At 53.0% G+C, this 21,603-nt stretch overlaps 1 protein-coding gene across 1 annotated transcript in view; it reads right to left on the bottom strand.

Moving 5' to 3' along the window:
* TULP4 (TUB like protein 4) overlaps positions 1 to 21,603 on the bottom strand; it is a 265,359-nt gene that overhangs the window by 15,013 nt on the left and 228,743 nt on the right. Inside the window, exons 9-12 of the mRNA XM_058289627.2 lie at positions 15,739 to 15,963; positions 14,110 to 14,344; positions 4,590 to 4,734; positions 1,709 to 1,853 (exon numbers count right to left, since the gene is read on the bottom strand). Of these exons, the coding sequence (XP_058145610.1) occupies positions 1,709 to 1,853; positions 4,590 to 4,734; positions 14,110 to 14,344; positions 15,739 to 15,963 (750 nt within the window). The remainder of the gene's footprint in view (positions 1 to 1,708; positions 1,854 to 4,589; positions 4,735 to 14,109; positions 14,345 to 15,738; positions 15,964 to 21,603) is intronic.

Genomic DNA, 21,603 nt, shown 5'->3' with positions numbered 1-21,603 from the left:
GCTCAGTGCAACTCCAGGAAACTTCAGACTTATCAGTATAGAACCGAGCTACAATCAGCGTCTTCCTTGATTAAATTTTCCTCCTTTCTTGATTTCTCAATTTAATTTCTGAATCATTTATTGTCTTTAGCATTTTTCTGCTTTAGGGGAATGAGCCCTCAGAGAACTGCTTCCAAGCACATTTTTTTTTCTCCCAGAGTCAGTGGCCTTTTTGATCAGCTTTTTTAAGACCAAAAGGCTGGCTTCTCCTGGCACCAAACCGTTTGGGTAGAGGGGAAATGTTTATACTTTCCCATTTCTACTGCTGGTACTATGGTAAAACAGCCTCAGTCATATCATGTGGTTAACTTGAAATACAGAGAAGCTGTAATTTGCTTTTTTAGAAGGGGCTAAAATAACACTTTTTTACATATATTAATTATAGATCAGAAATTTAATAAAGATTTATTGAACTGAAGAAAAAAAAAGCCACCAAGTGCTCTGGGTTCATTTGCTGAGTAAGTAATTATGGGACTAGAAATAGCACCCAATTCTGAATCCACTTTATCCTGATTCTCCCTCTCCGGGTGACGTCGTCTGCACTGTTCTCGTCACGTCTTGGAACTACTTGACAACCGCTTTGTTCGGTGCCTTCACACCCATCAGAATCACAGCTATGCTCGGGGCACGCAGGCCCCTCCGGCAGCTGGGGACAGCACCGCACAGCGGCCGGCTCGGTGGGTGACGGTGCAGAGCCCCAGGCTGCGTGCCCCCGGGTCGGAATCTGGACTGGCCGGCCCTCCCAGGGTTCCCTGGCTCTTCTGTCCATGGCGATGCTCGTGGCTGCGGCGTCTCCTCTCTGTGCCGGTTCCACTCTGTTGACTCCCGGAGTCAGGCTGTCTCCCGGCGTCCCTTCCCGTGGCCAATCTCCTCTGCGTACAAGGACGACAGCCCCATCGACCAAGGCCACCCCTTCCCGTGTGGGCACCGTAACCACGACACCTTCAAGGTCCTCACACGGGCTCACACCCCACACCAGGGTGGGGCCTCCATGTGCCTTTTGGGGGGACGGGACTTGGTCCCCAACAACCTATGTGCACACACGAGTACAAGGGCATAGTAAGTGGGATGAGAGCACAGCTAATGGAGGAGGAGGGTCATCGTTCTGTGCATCCACGGAAATCCCCAACCCACGTTACCAGGAAGTCACGAGCAAGAGGCTTCAGAATGCTGTGGCTGAGCCAGGGATGGACAGATGGACAGGGGAGCAACATGCCAGCTCTGCGGGTGTGGGGAGGGCCAGGGCACGTCCCCTCTGGGGGTGGGGGAGGGCCGGGCCACATCCGCTCTGGGGGCGCGGGCAGCCTCAGAAGCAAGGGCAGGCGACCCATGACCCAGGCAGCAGCTGGAGGCTACTGCACTGGGTGAGGGAGGGGGAGTCGGGGGGATGTCCAGGAGGGAGAGGCAGGCCTCGTCCGGGACTCTGTCCTGCTGACGCTGGGGGGTGTCCCTGGAGGGAGGGGCACGGCTTGTGGGGGCACTGGCACGAGTGTAAGAGGGGACCACAACGGAGCAGGGAAACGGCCCGGGAGGCGGCGGCAGCAACGCGGGGCGCAGGGTCCCACCGCGAGCTCGGCGTCAGGGACGGGAACTGCGGGCAGAGGCAGCAGGAGCAGGGACCTGGCTCGGGGTGCCGCACAGGGGAGGGGGGTGGCGCGGCCGGACGTACCTGGGCAACGTCGTCCAGGGGGAGCTCCCTCCGCGCCAGGCTGGGTGAGCCGGCCGACGGCTTCCGCACGGGCAGCCGCGGGGACCTGGCCACCTCCTGGGCAGCCCGGGTCAGCTTCGGGGACTTCCGTGCCTCGAGGTTGATCCTGTGGGACGAGGCCGGAAGGTCAGGCACCCGGCCTGGCACTGCAGATGAGCACCTGCGGGCCCTGCTCGGTCAGCTGCCCAGCGGCCCCATGGAGGCCAGCCCTGGGCCCACAGGGGCCAGCCCTGGCCGTCCCGTGACAGTCAGCCTTTGCAACCTGGTGGAGGGCAGCCCCTGCTGTCCCGTGGAGGTCAGCCCCGGCCATCCAGTGGCGGTCAGCCTCAGGCGTCCCCGTGGAGGCCAGTGCTGGCCAGCAGGAGGCCCTGCCTCTTTGCTTTAGGAGAGGGAGGGTGGAAGGCTGGATGTGACATTGAAGTTGTGCGTTTAGATATGCTCAGGTTACAGCACGTGCGTGCGTGCGAGGAACCTTACTGATTGACAGCAACTTAGGAATGGCCACATGCCTTCCGACAGGCACTGTTATTTATTAATGATTTCTTACACCCCAGCTTCATTTCAGTAGACTCATCTGTCATTCAGAACCCACAATATTAAAATCAAATCAATAAACCTCAAGTTTTTCTGCTGCCTTTTGATCCCCCGGTCCTCAGCTCCTTTACTTTTAACCTGGGGACACATGTATTTAATGCCAACCTTCCCCTAAGAGTGTTATAAAAACGAACACGGTAATGTTTATAGCACCGTATGGGCGACACGCCAAGTCATGCCTCACCTGCACTGCCTGAGAGCTCGTGGGGACACTCGGGGCTCCCCAGGGCTTGAGCTAATCGAGGACCCCTGGGAGGGGCTGGGGAGCGGGAGGAGAGCAGGACAGCAAGTTCAGGCAGAGGGAGAGCATCCGGGGCCCCCAACGTGCACCAGACGAGAATCAGCCTGAGGCGTAGCAGACCTAACATGGGAGCTAAGCTAAGAGGTGCTGGAGCAAACACAGGAACTGTCTTTGAGACTTTGGGCAAAGATTTCCTAAAGTGGACACAAAAATCACTAAACATGAAGGAAAAGTTAATACACTGGACTATACGGCAATACATGTACCCGGCAAAGGGCTCCTATCTAGACTACATAAAGGCTGCTTACAACTCAATAAGAGAAAAAAAGAATGGGCAAAATACTGGAACAGGTGCTTCACGAAAAGAAGATACAAAAAGATGCCCAACAGAGTATTAAAATTAAACTACAATGAGATATCACTTCACACACCAGAACGAGTAAAATCCTTCTTAAGAAATGAGATGACAAAACAACCGAAGCAGCTGGAACCCTCAAATATTGTTGGCAGGGGGTCAAAATGGTAGTCACTTTGGAATGCTGTTTGGGAGTTTCTAATACTCACCCTGTGATCCTGCAAATCTCCTCCTAAGCATATACCGAAGAGAAATGTCCACAAAAATACTTAAATAAGAATGTTTATAATGGTTTTATTCATAATAGCCCCTTAACGGAAACTGCCCAAATATCCACCAATTGATAAATGGAATAAAAAAATGTAGTATGTTTCTTACAACAGAATACTACAGTGGAGCAAAGGAAAACTAAATAGACATGCAACCATATGGGTGAATTACCACCTCGTTATGCTGAGCAAGAATCCCAGAAGAAGAGCACATGCTGTTAGGCTCCAATTAGTTGAGGTTCAAGAACAAGCGAAACTAGTCTAAGCTGCTGGAGTTAGAGAACCACTCCTTCCAAGGTGGCTGTTGAATGGAGAGGGCACGAAGCAGCTTCCTAGGGCACAGAACCGTCCGTGACCCTGCCCTGGCACACCTCGCCCGCCAGCAGGCTGTGCGCTTACGGTGTGTGCGTTCTGCTGTGCGCACATTACGCCTTAACTGTGCATGCCGGGAAGGGGTTAAGTGGAGATCTGGTCTCCCGCAGATAGAGACACGTGAACGCCAGTCACACACACGCCCACGCTCCTAGGGCATCAGCATCACGAGCCCTTCCACAGCTCCGGGGCGTTTTGTCATTTGTTAGGACAAAGCTTTATGATCTAAATTTAAAAAGTAGTAATTTAGGGACGTGGACTTGGCCCAGTGGTTAGGGCGTCCGTCTACCACATGGGAGGTCTGCGGTTCAAACCCCGGGCCTCCTTGACCCCTGTGGAGCTGGCCCATGCGCAGTGCTAATGCGCGCAAGGAGTGCCGTGCCACGCAGGGGTGTCCCCCGCGTCGGGGAGCCCCACGTGCACGGAGTGCACCCCATAAAGAGAGCCGCCCAGCACGAAAGGAAATGCAGCCTGCCCAGGAATGGTGCCGCACACACGGAGAGCTGACACAGCGAAATGACACAACAAAAAAAAGAAACACAGATTCCTGGTACTGCTGAGGAGGACGGAAGCAGTCACAGAAGAACATACAGCAAATGGACACAGAGAGCAGACAACGGGGGGGGGGGGGCGGGGTAGAGAGAAAAAAAAAATAGTAATTTGCTGTTTCCCCCAAAATACAGCATTATAAGCATTAGTGTGACATTCTCTTTAACACATTGTGTACACAGTAAAAACCTTTTCTTACTTTTCGCAAACTGAAAGGAAAACTAAGAAAGGCTCAGGGGTCACCCACCTTCACTGCCAAACCCCCAAAAGTCCTGGGAGTTGGCAAAATTGCTGTCGGGTGCCTTTTTCTACCCAGAAAGACAAACACAAAGTAAAGCTGTAATAACCAGGAGCATTTTCCGGTGGGAAGGCCGAGGACGCCGTTTGTGCCACGTTCCCCTGTGCCAGCTGGGCGGGATTCCAGGGGCATGTGGCATCACTGAACAGGAAGACGGAGGTTACCTGGGGAGTTTGGGGGATTTGCTCGCTCTGGAGATCTTGGGAGACTTCTTGGCCGCCCAGTCATCACTCAGCTCAATGTCACTGGAGTCGGAGCAGTTGCAGCTGTCGATCACCGTAGAAATTAAGCTGTTCCCATAGATTTCATCTGGCAAGACACAGCAACAGCGAATTTAAGAACAACGGTCACGGCCGTGAACTAGGGCACACGCGGCCTCTACGGGCCACTGACGTCCAAAGGTGGAATAAGAAGGGGCGGCGCTCTTCCTCCCAGCTTCTTGGACTACTACACTTTTTAAGTAAATTCGGCAACTGAGTCTACTGTTGTCATAACGGACATGGCACCTGGAAGGTACAAGGTAGCCGGGCACGTTGACTGGGCCCAAGGCCGAAGCCGCCGCAGGCGCCCCTGGGCCCCGCGCTCCACGGCCCTCGAGTCCAGGCTGGGCGAGGCCCCCTCCTCGCCCCCGCAGCTTCTGCCTGCTGGACTCGCCGCCTCGGCTGCCCCAGAGCGCGCCTGCGGGATCGGCAGGCGCAGGGAGAAAGCTTCGCGGCAGCCCCGGGGTGCTCCAGGCCTGCCCGGAAGCCGCTCAACGTGATCTGTCAGCTGGCCTCAGGAGACACGCGGTCCCGAGGCGGAGCCCGGGCAGCACGGCGTGGAGGTGGCTCACCTTCCTGACAGCCTCCGGCCCCGGTGCTCGCACCCCCCTTCCCACCCCTCCCTGGCCCCGCCCCCCGGGTCTGCCCTTCTTGGAAGCACCCCATTCTTCAGAAGCGCTTTTTCTGCTGGCTGAAGTCTCACTCCCTCGCGGATCCAAGAGCTTTGCCAGTTAATAAAAAACCAAGTGAGATAATTCATGGATGGCGGGTGGTTTCACCACTCAAGAAAACTATTTACTTTTTTTTCAGGAGGTACTGGGATTGCACCAGGGACCCTGTGCTTGGGAAGCAGGCGCTCAACCGCTCAGCCATATCCACTCCCATCTTTTTTTTTTAATAGTTGTTAAGGGCAATCGATGGTTGATTCTTCCATATAAATCATATGTAACACTTAAAATTATATTAGGAATTTGAACCCATCCTGCCTTGAATAGTCAGTAACCTACAGCAGAGGATGGCAAACATTTCCGGTAAAGGGACAGAGAGTAAATATTTTAGACCGGTGAGTCGAGTCCCCTCTGTCAAAATACTCAACTGCCTCTGTCTCACTAAAGCAGCCACAAGCAACATGTAAATGGGCAGGCGGAACTTATTTAACCTTATTTACAATAAAACCTTATAAAATCGGGCAGTGGGTGGATTTGGCCCAAAGGCCATATTTTGCCAACCTCTGACCTCAAGAAACCAAAACACTATCATATTCTAGGTCTAAAATAAGTTAGCATGTTCCCCGGTAATGCAGGAAAAATAAAAATTATTTAATGACAGAGTCTCCCCAGCAGGTCGTGCTGACTCTTCAGCACACTGAAACGCCACGCAAGGACCTGTTGGACATGGCCCAGCCACACGGGCCTCTCGGGCCCTTGAGCGTGTTCCCACCCCAGGACCTTTGCACGTGCTGGCCTCGCCACCTGGAAGGCTCTTTCATATCCCTGCATCCTGGCTGCTTCTGGCCCTTCAGTTCTCGGGACAGGCGTCTGCCCTGACCAGCCCCCTAGGACGTCGCTGGGTTTGCTTGTTTGGAGAGGTTTAAGTGCTGCCCAACACTGATCCTTTACTGATTGGTGGCTTGTTCTCCACAATGAGAAGCTAAGTTCTCCAAGTGGAGGCACTTCCTGTGTCTTTTCTCTTGATTTTCAACCCAGTGAAAGCTGGTTTTTTCATTTGTTTCTAGGAGGTACCGGGGATTGAACCTGGGACCTTGTACATGGAAAGCAGGTGCTCAGCCAGTGAGCTGCATCAACTCCCCTACTGACATTTCAAAGGCAGAGTTTGTTAACCTGGTTACTGTCAAGATGCTGGAAATACGGACAGGCCTTTCTGGGCCCTGGAGGCACCTGTCTTGGGAGAGCGGCTGACACCCCACCACCAGCCTACCCCCATTCCTAAGGACACCCCACTGCCTGCCCACCCCCCACTTCCTGGAAGACACCCCACTGCCTGCCCACCCCCCACTTCCTGGAAGATACCCCACTCCTCCTGCCCACCCCCCACTTCCTACAGGACCCCCTGAACTGAAGGCCTGGCTCGGATCCAGCCACAGTGGTGAGAAGGCTCCATCCACGTGCCCGAGCAGAGCTTTCTAGTTCCAGTTTAGGAAAGACTGAGCCAATGAGCCGAACACAAACACGTGTCGGGGCACACTGTGTTCCAGGGCACACGACCAACTCACGGCCTGGGGAAACCCCAGAACGCACTGCACCCGCAACCCCAAATTACTCTTTAACGCCGAGGCTTTGTAAAGGATACGCCCCATGCTATTTGCTTTCCCTCTATACTTAGAACCAATTTTTTATCGCCTGCCCCCTCCTGGGGCAGAAGCCACCTGCTCTGTCCCCTGCTGTAACCCCGGAGACTACAACAATTCCTGGGGCTCAGTAACTCCTTGAAAGAATATTTTCTTCATCACTATTACAAGGTGGGAAGAATATGGCGACACATGGGAAAAAACAATCCTAGGGACCGAAGTTAACAGCACGATTGTAATATTCCTGGATCAATGGCAAAGATGGTACGATATCAACGCTAAGGTCAATAATGGGTGTATTGGACTTTTTTTTTTTGGACAAAGGAAAATGTTCAAAGGTTTACTGGGGCGGTGACTGCACAACTCTGTGATGAAACTGAGAGCCACTGAGTGCCCACTTTGGGCGGATTGTACAAGGCACGAGACTGCATAACGCAGTGAGCCACGCGGTGGAAGATGGACTGTGGTGAACAGGACAAATAGGCGTGTTCTCCCATGAACTATAACCAAGGCACAACACTGACACGTGGCGCCAGTACTAGGGGGCTGTGGAAATGTATACCAAGCGCACACTGCAGACACAGTGTAACAGCCTGATGAAGATCTTTCACGATCTGTAACAAACGTTCCACAACAACGTAAGGTACTGCTGGGAAACCCAGTTGGACTGCTCTTTGAGAACCAAGCCTGAACTACAGTGTCTGGGATTTCACACCCAATTTTGTCAACCTTCAAGAAAATACTTATTTCATCTGGGTTGAAGCCTTTTCAAAAGATATAATTTGTGAATGAGACATCTTTTTGAATTAAAAAAAAATCATTTAACAGCTTTTCGGTCACTTTTAAACATAAGTACTGACTAAAGATTTCTTTAGAAAGTATCTGGATTTCTGGTAAAAAAACGACTGGGACTCTGTGGCGTGGCCCCCGGCTGGGCAGGCAGCACCCGGGGCTCTGGGCGGGGGTCCACGGTGTGGAAGAGCCGCAGGTGCCAGCCCTCGCGGCCAGCGGGACAGCGTGTGCTGACTTGGGGGTCCTGGACATGCTGGGGGCCTGCTCCGAGCCTGGCGGCCCCTTCCAGCCACGGCTGCGCCCACACCTGGCGGCAGCTGAGCTGGGTGCGCCGGCGCCTCCGCGGCCCTGCACTGGCCGGGCTTCGGGAATGGCGGGTGAGCCGTGCGTGGGGCTGGGGCCCTCGGGGACCCCCTGCTCCTCCAGGTGCCTCTGGCGACCGGCCAGGCTGACCCAGCTCCAGCTCAGGGCTCCCTGGCCACAGGCCTGTGCCCGCACATGCAGGGCCCGGCGCCGGCGCTGGGGCCTGGGCCTGGCTGCACACTCGGCGAGGGGCGTCGTGCCACCTCGCGCCCCACCTGTCCGGGGGCAGCCCACGCCGCTTGGAGCAGGGCCTCGTCTCCAGGCAGGAAGGCCCGACTGGGGTGTGGGCCACGTCGTCAGCCCTTCCTGATGCCCCTGCAGCTGGAGGCGGCCTGGCCACAGGCTACGAGGAAGGCCGAGGAGGAGGGGACCCTGGGCACACCCCGCCGTCCCTGTCCTGCAGGAGGTGGACAGAGGTCAACAGCGTCAGGCGTTTCTCCCAGAAGACGGCCACGCACTGTAGCTCAGCCACACGGCCAGCGGGCTCACGCGCAGACGGGTGATGGCTCAGGAAGGAGTGGCACAGGGCCCAGGCTTCTGGAGGACTGACAGGCACCGCCGTCACCGGAGCCGCCGGCCTCGCCATCGGCGCGCTCTTCCCTAGCAGCCCAGGAGGCCCTGGGTCCAGCCGTGGCCCTGTGGGCGCCGTGCCACGCCACCTGGCATCATACAGAAGGGAGCTCTTTCCAGAGCAGTGGGCCACACGGGGAGAGGGGAAGTGGCGGTTCAAAGGGCGGACGGCATTGAACGTTGCTGTGACACTTCTTTCCCCACTTTGGTTGAAACTCTCCATTTCCATCTGATTCGAGGGAGAGACCTTAAAGCACACATGTGGCATTTCTAGCAACAAATAATTTTGTTCCAAAGTGACCTAGAAATTGGAAGAAGCTCTTCACAAATATGACAGTGGTTAATGACTGGTCATTGACTTATGGACTTTTTTCAGTTCAAGGGTAATTTCTACAGGAGAAAACTGCTATCAAAGATCTATGACTAACTATCAGTGGTGGTACAAAGATGGTTTTGTGTTCAAATGAAACCCAGTTGAATATAGGATTATGCAGGAAAGAAACAGTTAATATGGTTACGTAATAGAAGCAGTACGATACTTAGTAACTAAGTAGTCTGTATACCTTATGTTACCATTGTGCCTCTTGGAATCTTGATTATAATATTTGCCTTATTGCTTTCTGAAGTATGGGTATTAAAATACTCAAGTGCATAGTTGTAGACCTCAAAACCCTGCAGGGTCTCAAAGAAGCTGGCTGGAAAGCCTGCTGTGGAAGCCCTTTACTCTTACTCTGGGATCACGAAATCAACTGATTCTCTATTTACAAACTCCAACTAGAGCAACTATGCTACTTTGTGACGCCTTTCATTGCCTGCCCCTTTTTTATTTCTTTTTTTAATGTAAATCACAACTTTTATGAGTCAAAGAGAGAAAGGTCAGTGCATACAATGACCAATTGACAACAGCCTCCTATTTTAGAGGGCAGGGGTGGCATCAGCTGTCACCAGTTTGCACAGCAAGTTTTTTGTTTTTTTTTAAAAGATTTATTTTTCTCCCCTTCTCCCCCCCCCCCACTGGCTGCTCTCTGTGTCCATTCACTGTGTGTTCTTCTGTGTCTGCTTGTATTCCTGTCAGTGGCACTGGAATCGGTGTCTCTTTTTGTTGCGTCATCTTGCTGCCCTCAGTTCTCCCTGTGTGTGGCGCCACTCCTGGGGGGGCTGCACTTTTTTCTTGTGGGGCGGCTCTCCTTAGAGGGTACACTCCTTGTGCATGGGCTCCCCTACCTGGGGGACAGCCCTGTGTGGAACAGCACTCCTTGAGCACATCAGCACTACGTTTGGGCCAGCTCCACACAGGTCAGGAGGCCCTGGGTTTGAACCCTGGACCTCCTATGTGGTAGGCGGATGTCCTATCAGTTGAGCCACATCCGCTTCCCACACACAGGGAGTATTACCTCCAGATAACACGCTGGCAAGAGCAGACAAGTGAGGCTCGGCAGTCCCTTGGAGGGAAGTCTCTCAGGGGAGGAAGTGGTCCACGGTTCCCCTTAGACGCGGCGGAGCAGAAGCCTCTTCACTCGAGTGTCTGAAATCGTGGCGTAAGATTTAAGTGAACACATAAAATGGAGGATCTGATCCATCAGGGGATACGAGTACAGAATCAGTGACAGTGTATGCTTGGTTTTAGTTCTTGGAGATTGTTGTTTTTAGCTTGAAGCTTTTCTTTTAGTGTTTAAAAAAAAATGAATCTATACTGCTAAGTGATTGAGACTCTACTGTGATTCACTTGTTTACTTAATCAAAAACCTTACAGGGATGTCTATAAAATCAGAGTCATTGTGATGCAAAGTAGTGTTGGTTGATCTAAAGTGGGACGAGAAATAATTTCTACTATTTTAAATACTGAAGGAAAGAAACAATTGATTTATACAGAGTTAAAAATAAAAGTGCTGATAAGCCTCCTGGATGTTGGACCTTAAAATGTACTTTAATATATTATTTTATTGTAAGGAAATACAAATGGCTGATAAATACTAAAAAGACTCAAAAGCAGCTTAATTTTAAAAGCACAGAGATTCTGACTTGAAATGCCAAAATCTGAATGTTTTTGTAGGTAGTGAGCTAAATAACGAGATCCTTGGATTTACAGGTTTAAAAGCTGTCACTGAAAGGTGGATGCATCCCCTGCTTTTATGCTGCCACAGACATCCGTGGTGCTGAAATGGTAACCCAGGAGGAAAGAGGGCAGTGTGAAGGATCGGTTAGGTCAGTTTGCAGATAGTCAAAAACAAAAAGGATAATGGACAAATACTCAACAGCACATTTAATTTCTAAAAAGTAAACTCATAGGTGGTATTTTTAAGACTAGATTCTCATGATTTCGACCCTTTGCCAAAATTTCATACCTGAGAGCCAGATCTGACATCATGTGGCTTTATCTTACTTTAGATATGCAGAACTATAACCAAACGCATTGTCCTCTAAAAAGTAACTTTCTCATGTTGCATAAAAATGTTAATTTTATTGCAGGAGTTTGGGGACTATAGCATTTAAATTAAAATTTGGGTCTTATAGGACAAATAAGCAGTATACTTTTCAAGTGATGTGAAAATCACTTTTATTTGCCTCTATTTTGATGGTGGCTTGAGGTATTTGTTTTGTTTTTAAAGAAAAGCACTCAACTTGCACAATGGTAGCATGGAAATTACCTGAGATCTTGTATGACTGGGCTTTAGCCAGGGTGGACATAGCTAAATGAAAAATCCTAAAGCTTAAAGAAAAAGGAAGTATAAGGTCACACGCTGCGTCTACGAGAATGCGTCACATTTAGAGGGCACAGACCAGTGCTGGGAGCTGGGGCACCGCAGCTCTACCCACAGCCATTTTGCCCAGGATCTTCATCCTTGGACGTTCTTGGTCCTGGAGGGGCGTCCAGTACACAAAGATGCTGTGACGTCAGTGCCTGAGACGAGTGTGCAGGTCGCCACGATGAGCACAGGAAGGCTTAAATAATAAACTACTGGGAAGCGGCTGTGGCTCAATCAGTTGGGCTCCAGTCCACCATATGGGAGACCCTAGGTTCACATCCCGGGGCCTCCTTGTGAAGGCAGGCTCGCCTGAGCACCATGGAATGCTGCCAGCCCATGCACCGTGCAGAGCTGACGGCCCACGCGCTGCGGAAAGCTGGGCTGGTGCAACAAGATGATGCAACAAAGGGAGACAAGCAGGTACAGAAAAAATGACACACAGAAGAGACAGCAAAGAAAGGAACAAGCCACAAGGGGAGGAATAAATAAATTAATTAAAAAATAAAATAAATCACTGTGCCCTTCAAAACAACCGTTCCCAGGACTCGTGCTCCTGAGGGTAAAAAAACAAGCCCTGCTTATTTGGAGGAACGTATCTCTTAAGTCACTTGGAGGACATTTATAAGCTGCAGTGCCTCAAACCACGCAAGGAACCCCTTAAATTGCAGGTTTCCAGATCCTACCCCAGAAGTGTACAATCACAGTCCAGGGCGGAGCCCAGGAATGTGCATTCCAATCAGATCCTACGTGGTCTGCAGGGAGCTAGCTGGCTGCTCAAAATCAGAAAGCATCCCCCTCTACACTAGTTCACGGACCCCAGTCAGTTCACAATGAGTCACATCTGCCTGCACACATCTATTTTTGTGTTGAGGTATTTAATTCTTGACTTTATTAAACTTTTCAAATGTTTTAAGATATTACCCAAAATGGGTTATAAACTCGAAAAACAGAGATATCCTTATTGCTCACCCATCACAGGACACTCAGTACCAGGACAAAGCAGGCACTGAGTATTTGTTGATTTGCTCTGCTCTGCAACTAATTACTTTAATTACAAAAGATATAAAAATGAAACCTCTCATTCCCCCACAGGACTGTCAGCAGTCAACTCACCCTGGGCCTGCTACGAACTGGTTCAGCGTCAAAATCCAGGAAACAACAGGGTCTGGGAGGCCAAGGTCAGGCACCCGGGGCCAAGGTCAGGGCTGAGGTCAGGCACCCGGGGTCGAGGTCAGGGCCCAGGTCTGGCACCCGGGGCTGAGGCCAGGGCCGAGTTCAGGGCCAAGGTCAGCCACCTGAGGTCAAGGTCAGGGCCGAGGTCAGGCACCTGGGGCCAAGGTCAGGCACACGGGCCGAGGTCAGGGCCCAGGCCAGCCTGGTCCCCGGGGGGCGGGCTGCTCTCCACACACACATTCCTCCCCGGCCTCCTCTTTAAAGGGAGGTTCCCGCGCAAATGGAGGCGATCGATCAACGAGCTCCTCCCGAGTTAAGGTCAGCACTTTACCCTGAATGCACATTTTCTGCAATTGTGCACGTGGAAGGGACCGAGGTGGCCCGCAGGGGCAGCCACGACTCTGACTCCCCGGCCATCAGCTCCAGCTGTCCACCCACGTCCTGTCCTTCTCCCCTCCCCTATACCTGCGTCCTCCTCAGTTTGCTGTCCCTTGTGTTCCTGTTTACCTGCCTCCGTCCCTCTGCCTCACTCGCGGCCCCCACTCCTCCTCGCTCTTCTCGTTATGAGTCTGTTGCCTGCATCAAAAGACAGCAGCACCCGCTGATCCCTGATTCTAACGGCGTCGCCTTCCTGCTTTCAGCTTCATGGGAGTCAGTGGGTGCCGCCCCAGGTGCCCGCAGCAGCTGGAGCAGATCAACTGTGTGACCCACAGAGAGGGCGAGGCGGGGGCGGGGAAGGCCCAGCGTGGCTGTGCTCAGGACGGCCGGTGGTGCCGCTGACAGCTGCTGCAGGGATGAGGGGGCCAGCGGCCGGCCCAAAGGCTGGGGTGTGGATGGAGCCAGGAAGCAGAGAGGGTGAGCCTGGGCTACGGACAGCCACCCAGGGCAGCTGTGCCCCCAAGGCGTGTCTGTGAGGCCTGGGGGCGACTCAGGCCTCCCTCGGGCCTTCAGGCCAGCGGACAGAGGACAGAGTGCGTCCGTTCCATGGCAGGCGAAGAGGGCGACTTCACGGGGGCGGCAGGCTGTCTGAGCTGCTGGGTTTTGGGGGCACGGAGGCCCTAAGAGTCACTAGCTGGGGACAAGATGGGGCGCCAAGCAGCACCGGAAACAGACCGAAGTCTCCTCCCTCCAGGGTGCACAGCCTCGTGCTGAGAGCGAGGCGCGCAGCAGCCCCGGAACAGGGCAACTGAGGGATGAAAACCACGACAGGGAGGGGAGAGGCCCGCCGTGCCAGCCTCGGGACAGCTGCTTCCCCTGGTAATGCCAAGGGCTGGGAACTCCACTTTCTCCCCATCCCAAGGCTCCACTGGCCACCCAGGAAGCTCTGGCCGTGCCGCCACCCTGGAGAGGGCCAAGGCCTCCCCCACCCACGGCCCACGCTGCACGAGGCCCTTAAAAGCAGCGAAGACACTTTCAGAGCCCACGTGGAGAACCGTCCGCGGGGACCGGGCCTGGAAACGGAGCCGCCCACCTGGCTTGCTGTCCGTCCGGGGGTCCGTGATGACAAACTCCGGCCGCAGCTTGCTGATGCGCCGCCCCTTGAGGATGGGCACGAGCCCGCCCAGGTACTCCAGGTAGAGCGTGTAGCAGGGGCCGCCCACCTCCGGGTCGTCCTCCGTGCGCCTGACGGTGCAGTGCAGCCGCTCGCTGCCGGCCGACGGGTAGCTGACGAAGTCCCGCATGTTGTTGGGGTCTGGAATCGGGGGCTGCAGCAGCGCGTGGGAAGGAAAGGGAGAGCCTGCGTGGGCACGGGCAGGCCGGCGGGGAGGGATGGACGCCCCGACAGGGCCCGGGTCGAGCCGTGCGGCGCAGCTCTGGGCGCCCACGGGCTCTCCGGGGGCGCTCTCCAGTACATCCCGCCAGGATCCCGCCTCAGACAACAAAAGCAGGGTCCTGGGGGGTAGGGTGGCACCTGCACATTTCTAACAGCTGCTCAGGTGAGTCTAATGTGCTTGAGGGTCAGCGGTGTAGAGCCAAGATTTTAAGGCAATTGAGAAAAAAAAATCAGGGCAGATTCTGAAACCCTGAAATTCCAGAAAAATGCTGCTTTCTGCAAGCAAACAAACAATCAGTCTGATGCTTAGAAGCAGGGAAAGAGTACAAAAAGGGTGGCAGGGGAAACGGACTTGGCCCAGTGGTTAGGGCATCCGTCTACCACATGGGAGGTCCGCGGTTCAAACCCCGGGCCTCCTTGACCCGTGTGGAGCTGGCCCATGAGCAGTGCTGATGCGCGCAAGGAGTGCCCTGCCACGCAGGGGTGTCCCCCGCATAGGGGAGCCCCACGTGCAAGGAGTGCGCCCCGTAAGGAGAGCCGCCCAGTGTGAAAGAAAAGTGCAGCCTGCCCAGGAATGGCGCCGCCCACAGTTCCCATGCTGCTGACGACAACAGAAGCGGACAAAGAAACAAGACACAGCAAATAGACACAGAGAACAGACAACCGGGGGGGGGGGGGGGGGGGGGGGAGAATTAAATAAATAAATAAATCTTTAAAAAAAGAAGGGTGGCAGCCGTGGCGTGGGGGTCCAAGGCTCCACGGGGTCCGCACTTGGGCAGCCCTGGGGCAGCCGTCCCACACGCCACCAGGGCAGACTGGGCCTGCAGGGGCCGACGGCGAGTGCCGTGGACGGCAGGCTCTGAACTGACCGGGTCAGCCCGGGCCACACCGGCAGAGGCTGTGGGGCACGCGCTCAGCCCCCGGAACTCGCTGCTGCTTTCTCAAGAGGGCGCAGCAGCCCGATCCAGGTCAGGAGCAGGAAGAAATGCCTGACTCCTATCAAGTGCCCAGTGTGGTGCTCCCATCACCTGGACGGCCCAGTGGTCCAGCTCAGAACCGTGCCTTTGCCACGAGCAGGGTCACCTCCAGCACGAGGCAGATCCCATGTGTTTGCTCAGTGACGCTATGGACGAGCCACATGCTGGGAGGAGACGGGCATGCTCCGCGGGGCAGCGCGGCCTGTCCAGGGGCGGCCAAGGCCCCCAGGCTTGCACTCTCCTTCCACGTCTTCCCTGCCTGTCCTTCTCCCGGTGAGCCCCTGGCGCGGGGGGTGGGGCGCGCAGGGGTCAGGGCCCGCGGGGGGCAGGGAAGGGCGGGCGGCTTTACCTTGATGGTGGGGGTGAAGGCGGTGGAGAGGTAGGAGCAGAGGCGGGGAGGCAGGGCCAGCTTGCTGACGTCCTTGTCCTCCCGCAGGGTGCTGGCGATGGCCTGCTGGCACAGCAGCTGCAGGCTGGACACGCGGTGCTCCACGCGCACCACGTACAGGGCGGGCCCCGACGCCATGAGCAGCCGCGAGTCCCGGTGGCCCCAGCAGATGGAGATGATGGGGCGCTGCCGGCACAGGGAGAGACACGGTTAAGCTTTGCTGCCGTGGTAAGCCAAGAACGAGTGTGCACTCTTGCTGCAGGCAAGGTAAAATAAACTGATACTTTGGGGAGAATTGTTTTAAAAGACACAACAGAGAATGTTAAATGCTACACTATGAAAACGTGGTATTTTCATTGGAAAGTAGTTAGGTTTCCAAGCCAGAGCACAAAAGAGCGCTGGTTTTCACGAAATCCTTTCACACGTCTTATCTCATGTAATGTGATAGTAGCATGAAATATAAAACCTAACTCAGTTCTGTATACAGGTGGACCACGAGATACTGCAGTTTGGCTCCAGATCACTGCAACAAAGTAAAAGATTGCAATAAAGTGAGTCACACAATTTTTTAGGTTTCTCGGTGCATATAAAAGTTATGTTTACACTATACAGGAGTCTATTGAGTGTATAAGAACATTATGTCTGAAAAAACAATGAACACAGCTTAACTGGAAAATACTTTATTGCTAAAACATGCTAACTATCATCGGAGCCTTCAGCCAGTCGTAATCTTTTCCTGGTGGAGGGTCTTGCCTCGGTGCTGATGGCTGCTGCCTGGTCAGGGTGGTGGGTGCTGAAGGATGGGTGGCTGTGAGCATCTCTTAAAATAAGATAACAACGAATTTTACTGCATCAATTGACTCTTCTTTTCACGGATGATTTCTCTGTAGCATGTGACACAGTTTGATGGCATTTTACTCACTAGAACTTTCAAAATTGGAGTCAACCCTCTCAAACCCTGTTGCTACTTTATCAACTAAGTTGATGTGATATTCTAAATTCAGTCATTTCAACAGTGTTCACAGCATCTTCACCAGGTGTAGATTCCACCTCTAGAAGCCACTTTGCTCGTCACAGGAAGCAACCCCTCATCTGTTAGAGTTTATCATGAGACTGCAGCAATTCAGTCACTTCTTCAGGCTCCACTTCCAGCTCTAGTTCTCTGGCTCTTCCCACGAGTGGGCAGTTACTTCCTCCACCGCAGTCCTGGGCAAAGCCCGCTAAGTCATCCATGAAGGTCAGCATCAGCTTCTTCAAACGCCAGTTCATGTCCATATTTTGGCCTCTTCCTGTAAGTCACACATGCTCTCAATGGCATCTGGAACCGGGACTCCTTCGCAGGAGGTTTTCAACTGACTTTGCCCAGATCCATCAGAGGAATCACGATGGCAGCTAAAGCCTTAGGAAATGTATTTCTTAAAAAATCAGGCTTGAAAGTCAAAATGACTCCTTGACCCATGGGCTGCAGAATGACGTTGTGTTAGCAGGCAGGAAAACAACATTCATCTTTGTTCATCTCCATCAGAGCTCTTGGATGATCGGGTAATTTGTCAATGAGCAGTAATAATTTGAAAGAAGTATTTTTTTTTGAGCAGTGGGCCTCAACAGTGGACTTAAAATATTTCGCCAAGCATGTTATAAACATATGTGCTGTCATCCAGGCATTGTTGTTCCATTGGCAGAGCACAGGCAGACCAGACTTAGCCTAATTCTCAAGGGACCTGGGATTTTCAGGATGGCCAATGAGCTTTAGCTTCAACTTCAACTCACCAGCTGCATTAGCCACTCTGAAGCTTTGAAACCAGGCACTGACTTCTCTCTAGCTAGGGAAGTCCTAGATGGCATCCTCTTCCAAAAGAAGGCTGTCTTGTTGACACTGAAAATCTGCTCTTTATTGCAGCCACCTTCCTCAGTTATCTCAGCTATGTCTTCTGGATAACTTCCTGCAGCTTTTACAGCAGCACTTGCTGCTTCACCTTGCACTTTTGGGTTATGGAGATGGCTTCTTTCCTTAACCCTCATGAACCAGCCTCTGCTAGCTTCAAGCTTTTCTCTCCAGCTTCCTCACTTCTCTCAGCCTTCACAGAATAGAGTTAGGGCTTTGCTTGGACTGGGCTTTGGCTTAAGGGAATGTTGTGGCTGGTTTGATCTTCTATCCAGACCACTCAAACTTTCTCCATATCTGCAATAAGGCTGTTTTGCTTTCTTATCATTTGTGTGCTCACTGGAATAGCACTTTTCATTTTCTTCAAGAACTTTTCCTTTGGACTCACAACTTGGCTGTGTGGCACAGGTGGCCTAGCTTTCAGACCATTTCAGCTTTTGAGGTGACTCTCACTAAACTTCATCATTTCTAGTTCTTGATTTAAAGTGAGAGATGGGAGGCTCTCGCTTTCACTTGAACCCTTAGAAATCATGGTGGGGTTAGTAATTGGCCTGATTTCAATATGTTGTGCCTCAGGGAAGAGGGAGGCCCGAGGTGAGGGAGAGCAACTGGCCAGCTGGTGGAGCGGTCAGAGCACGCAGGACGTTTATCGATTGCGTGTGCTGTCTTGAACGGGTGCTGGCACCTCAAACAATTACACTAGTAACACCAAAGACCGCTGACCACAGATCACCGTAACAGACAAAATAATGATGAAAAGATTTGAAATATTGTGAGAATTGCCAAAATGTGACACAGAGACACAAAGCGAGCACACGCTGCTGGGAAGATGGCACCAACAGACTTGCTAGACACAGGACTGCCACAAACCTCCAATCTGTAAAAAACGCAGTCTGTGTGGAATGCAGCAAAGCCAAGCGCAATAAAACGACATACACCTGTACCAATATACACCTGTACCAACGTTGCTCCCCAGAGGTGCAATCAGCTCAAGGGCAGTGACCTCTTTCTTACTGATGCTCCAGCATGGACCCAAGGCTCTCACGGCTCCTGGACTTGGCAGGAGGTAGACCAGATGGCCTTTGCCTTCCGTTGGGACAGGCAGCATTTTAGAGGGAACTGCGCGTGGACCTGGGGTCAGGCTCTTGCTTCAGGCCAGTTCCCTCCCTCACCACTGGGTGACCTGGGGACATCCTATGACCCTGGAAGCCCCCCTCCTCATGTGGAGCATGGGAGCACGGTGAGGATTAAAGGAAATGATGAGTGGAGGTGCCCTGTCACTGCCACAGGCTACGGCCTGGGGGTATCAAATCACTGTTCTCCGCTGGCCTGCTGGGGTAGAGAGAGGAAGCGGGAAGCTCCCTGACCAGCGGAAAGGGCGAGGGGTGCAGGCTGGTTCCTACAGAGGCTCCCTCCGAGGCAGACTGAAATCCAGACATGCAAGAGAAACGTCTCTCCTGAAAAGCTTCCAGCGTTGGGGGGACCATCTACGTGGGATCAGAGTGGGGAGAGAGGGGCGAGGGCCAGGACGCAGAGCAGCCAGGCGTCCGAATGTTCCCACCCAGACAGAGGGGTCCTAATTTAACCGGGTCTCAAGGGGCTTCCATGGTCAGAAGCGGGGCCACCAGATATTGTACGCAAATATCAGATAGGAACAGAACTTTCACGTTTCAGTGACAAACATCAAGATAAAAGGAGCACAGGAAGAGATTCCTCAGGGGCCCCCAAATCACTCAGCCCCCTGGCCGCGGGGAGCAGAATGAGAGGCAGAAGCTTCTGGAGCAGTTCTGCTTGTCCTAACAACAATCTCAGGAACAGATGAAGACATGTTTTGGGAAGGTCTTGTACACAATTTCATTATAATAAATGTGTGGCTTTTCCACAGACTTTCAAGCTGGATGAAAGCCTTGTCACACTTGCGTGTGAAGTCACTACCCATCAAGGCAAAGGACCACTGCCACCTCCTGAAACCTGACGACGTCCGAGGGGCACAGGGTGCCCTCCTCACACCTGGCCTCCCAGCCGCGCGTGGACCACACAGGTGTGACCGCTCCCAACCAACACGGGACACTCGGGCCGAGAGAGACCCAGTGACCAGCAAAGGGCCGAGCTAGCTTCTCACCGCTACCCTCTCACGCCACAGCTGGTGCCATGGCACTCGAAGGTGCTGCCTCTCTCTTCAGGGTCAGCACCTTGACGCAAGAGTCTAAAGAAAGCGCTGACACCCCCCTGAAAAGTTTATTCATCTATCAATCACGAGTAATGAGCCCAGATTCGCCCTTCAGTCCGTTCAGTCACGGCTGTCTTACTCCGAAGCAAACGGAGGGACATGTCCATGGACGAGAGGAGAAGCAGGCTGCTCAAACAGCAAACGGATAATGACGGGAATGGTTCGTGTGGCGGGAAATGATCTGCAGGCACGGGGGCTCACACACACAGACAACTAGGCACGCAGGACCGTGCGTTAAAGGCGAAGCGGCGGGAGGAGAAGCGAGGGAGGACTGGGCTAACCCACACCGAGCCTTGCATCAATGAGGAAAACTCGGAACTCTCAGCCAAGTAGCAGTGAAAGGACTGGAGAGAGGAAAGAACTGAAAACTACAAACCAGGAGGTAAGAAACATGGGGTATAGGACTCACTCGCCTGGCCATGTCAGTTTATTCCAGCAACAGGAGGAAAACCTGCTAATACTGTTTTATAGCAAATACTCTGTATCAGACAATAAAATACCAAAATAACTTACATGCTGGTACCTTTTTTAACTTTTTACTTTGAAATAACTTGAGACTCACAGAGAAGTCGCTGGTCCAGAGGGTCCCCACACACCTCCCTCAGCACCCGCCAGCTTTCCCTGATGGCAGCGCCTGACGGAACCGTCCCACAGGTCTGAAAACTAGGAAGGTGGACTCTGCGCGGACTTCACCAGTGTTCTCACAGACGTCCTTTTTCTGTTCCAGGATCCCATGGTGCATTAGCTGTCATTTCTCCTTATCTCCTTCAGACAACTTTAAAGATAAAATCTTAAAGTACCTTTCCACAGCAAATTCTTTTCCATCATTTTTGTATTCTGACTTCGGTTTATTTCTGTCATCACCATTTAGAGACTTTTTCTAAAAACTCTTAATCTTTGCCTTCCCTTTGTCATCACAACCTCATACCTCGACTTGGGTTTTGAAGAAAGCAGACACTGCAGACATGGCTAGTGCATGCACTCGTCACCACCCTGTCCCCAAGCTCCCAGTGCTTGCTGCTGGGGAGGGGCACGATGCGGGAACGGTGGGTGCAACAAGTGGTCCCCAGAGTTCTGAGGCGGCCACAAACGCGGTTTCCTTGCTGATGTAATTTTAAGGCTGTGCTAGAAAAATGAGGCAGAATTTGAAGGCAGCAGCAGCTGCCCCTCTTCTCTGCAGCTTCTGAGGTTTTATCACATTTATCACCAGGGCAGAGACCAGACGGTAGGAGCACAACCTGCCCAGGCTCCTGGAAGGCCCCAGCCCAGGGAAAAGTCCTCCCACAGCCTGGCACTGCACCTTTAAAAATCACATTTCCGTGCAGGTGCTGGTTTTCCTGTGCGGTATACAGGGACTCTGGCTGCAGAGCCCTCACTACAACTGCTCTGTGGAGTTCCAGAAAGAACGGGCGTTGGAAGGAGGTGCCGGCCACGCCTGCAGATGGCCGCTGGTGGCTTGGCCTCGTCCTGGTGGTCTACATGCCTCGGCCACACTCCCCCTTCCGGGGCATTTCCTGCCTGTGGCATCAGCAGCTGCAGAGGTCACAGGAACCAAACGCTCCACTGCAGCAAGCCTGACGGGCCACAGGGGCGCAAGCCCACGGACTGACGCTGTTTTCTGAAGAGCTGCCGCGTGCGAGGGGAAAACACGGCTGTAAATTTATAGACTTAATCTCTTTCTCAAATCGCACTATTTTACTCAAATTGACTA

This window comes from Dasypus novemcinctus, chromosome 28, assembly GCF_030445035.2.
Source record: "Dasypus novemcinctus isolate mDasNov1 chromosome 28, mDasNov1.1.hap2, whole genome shotgun sequence".
Taxonomy (NCBI): domain Eukaryota; kingdom Metazoa; phylum Chordata; class Mammalia; order Cingulata; family Dasypodidae; genus Dasypus; species Dasypus novemcinctus.
The sequence above is the reverse complement of the archived record's forward strand: the minus strand, read 5'-3'. Positions and strand labels throughout refer to the sequence as shown.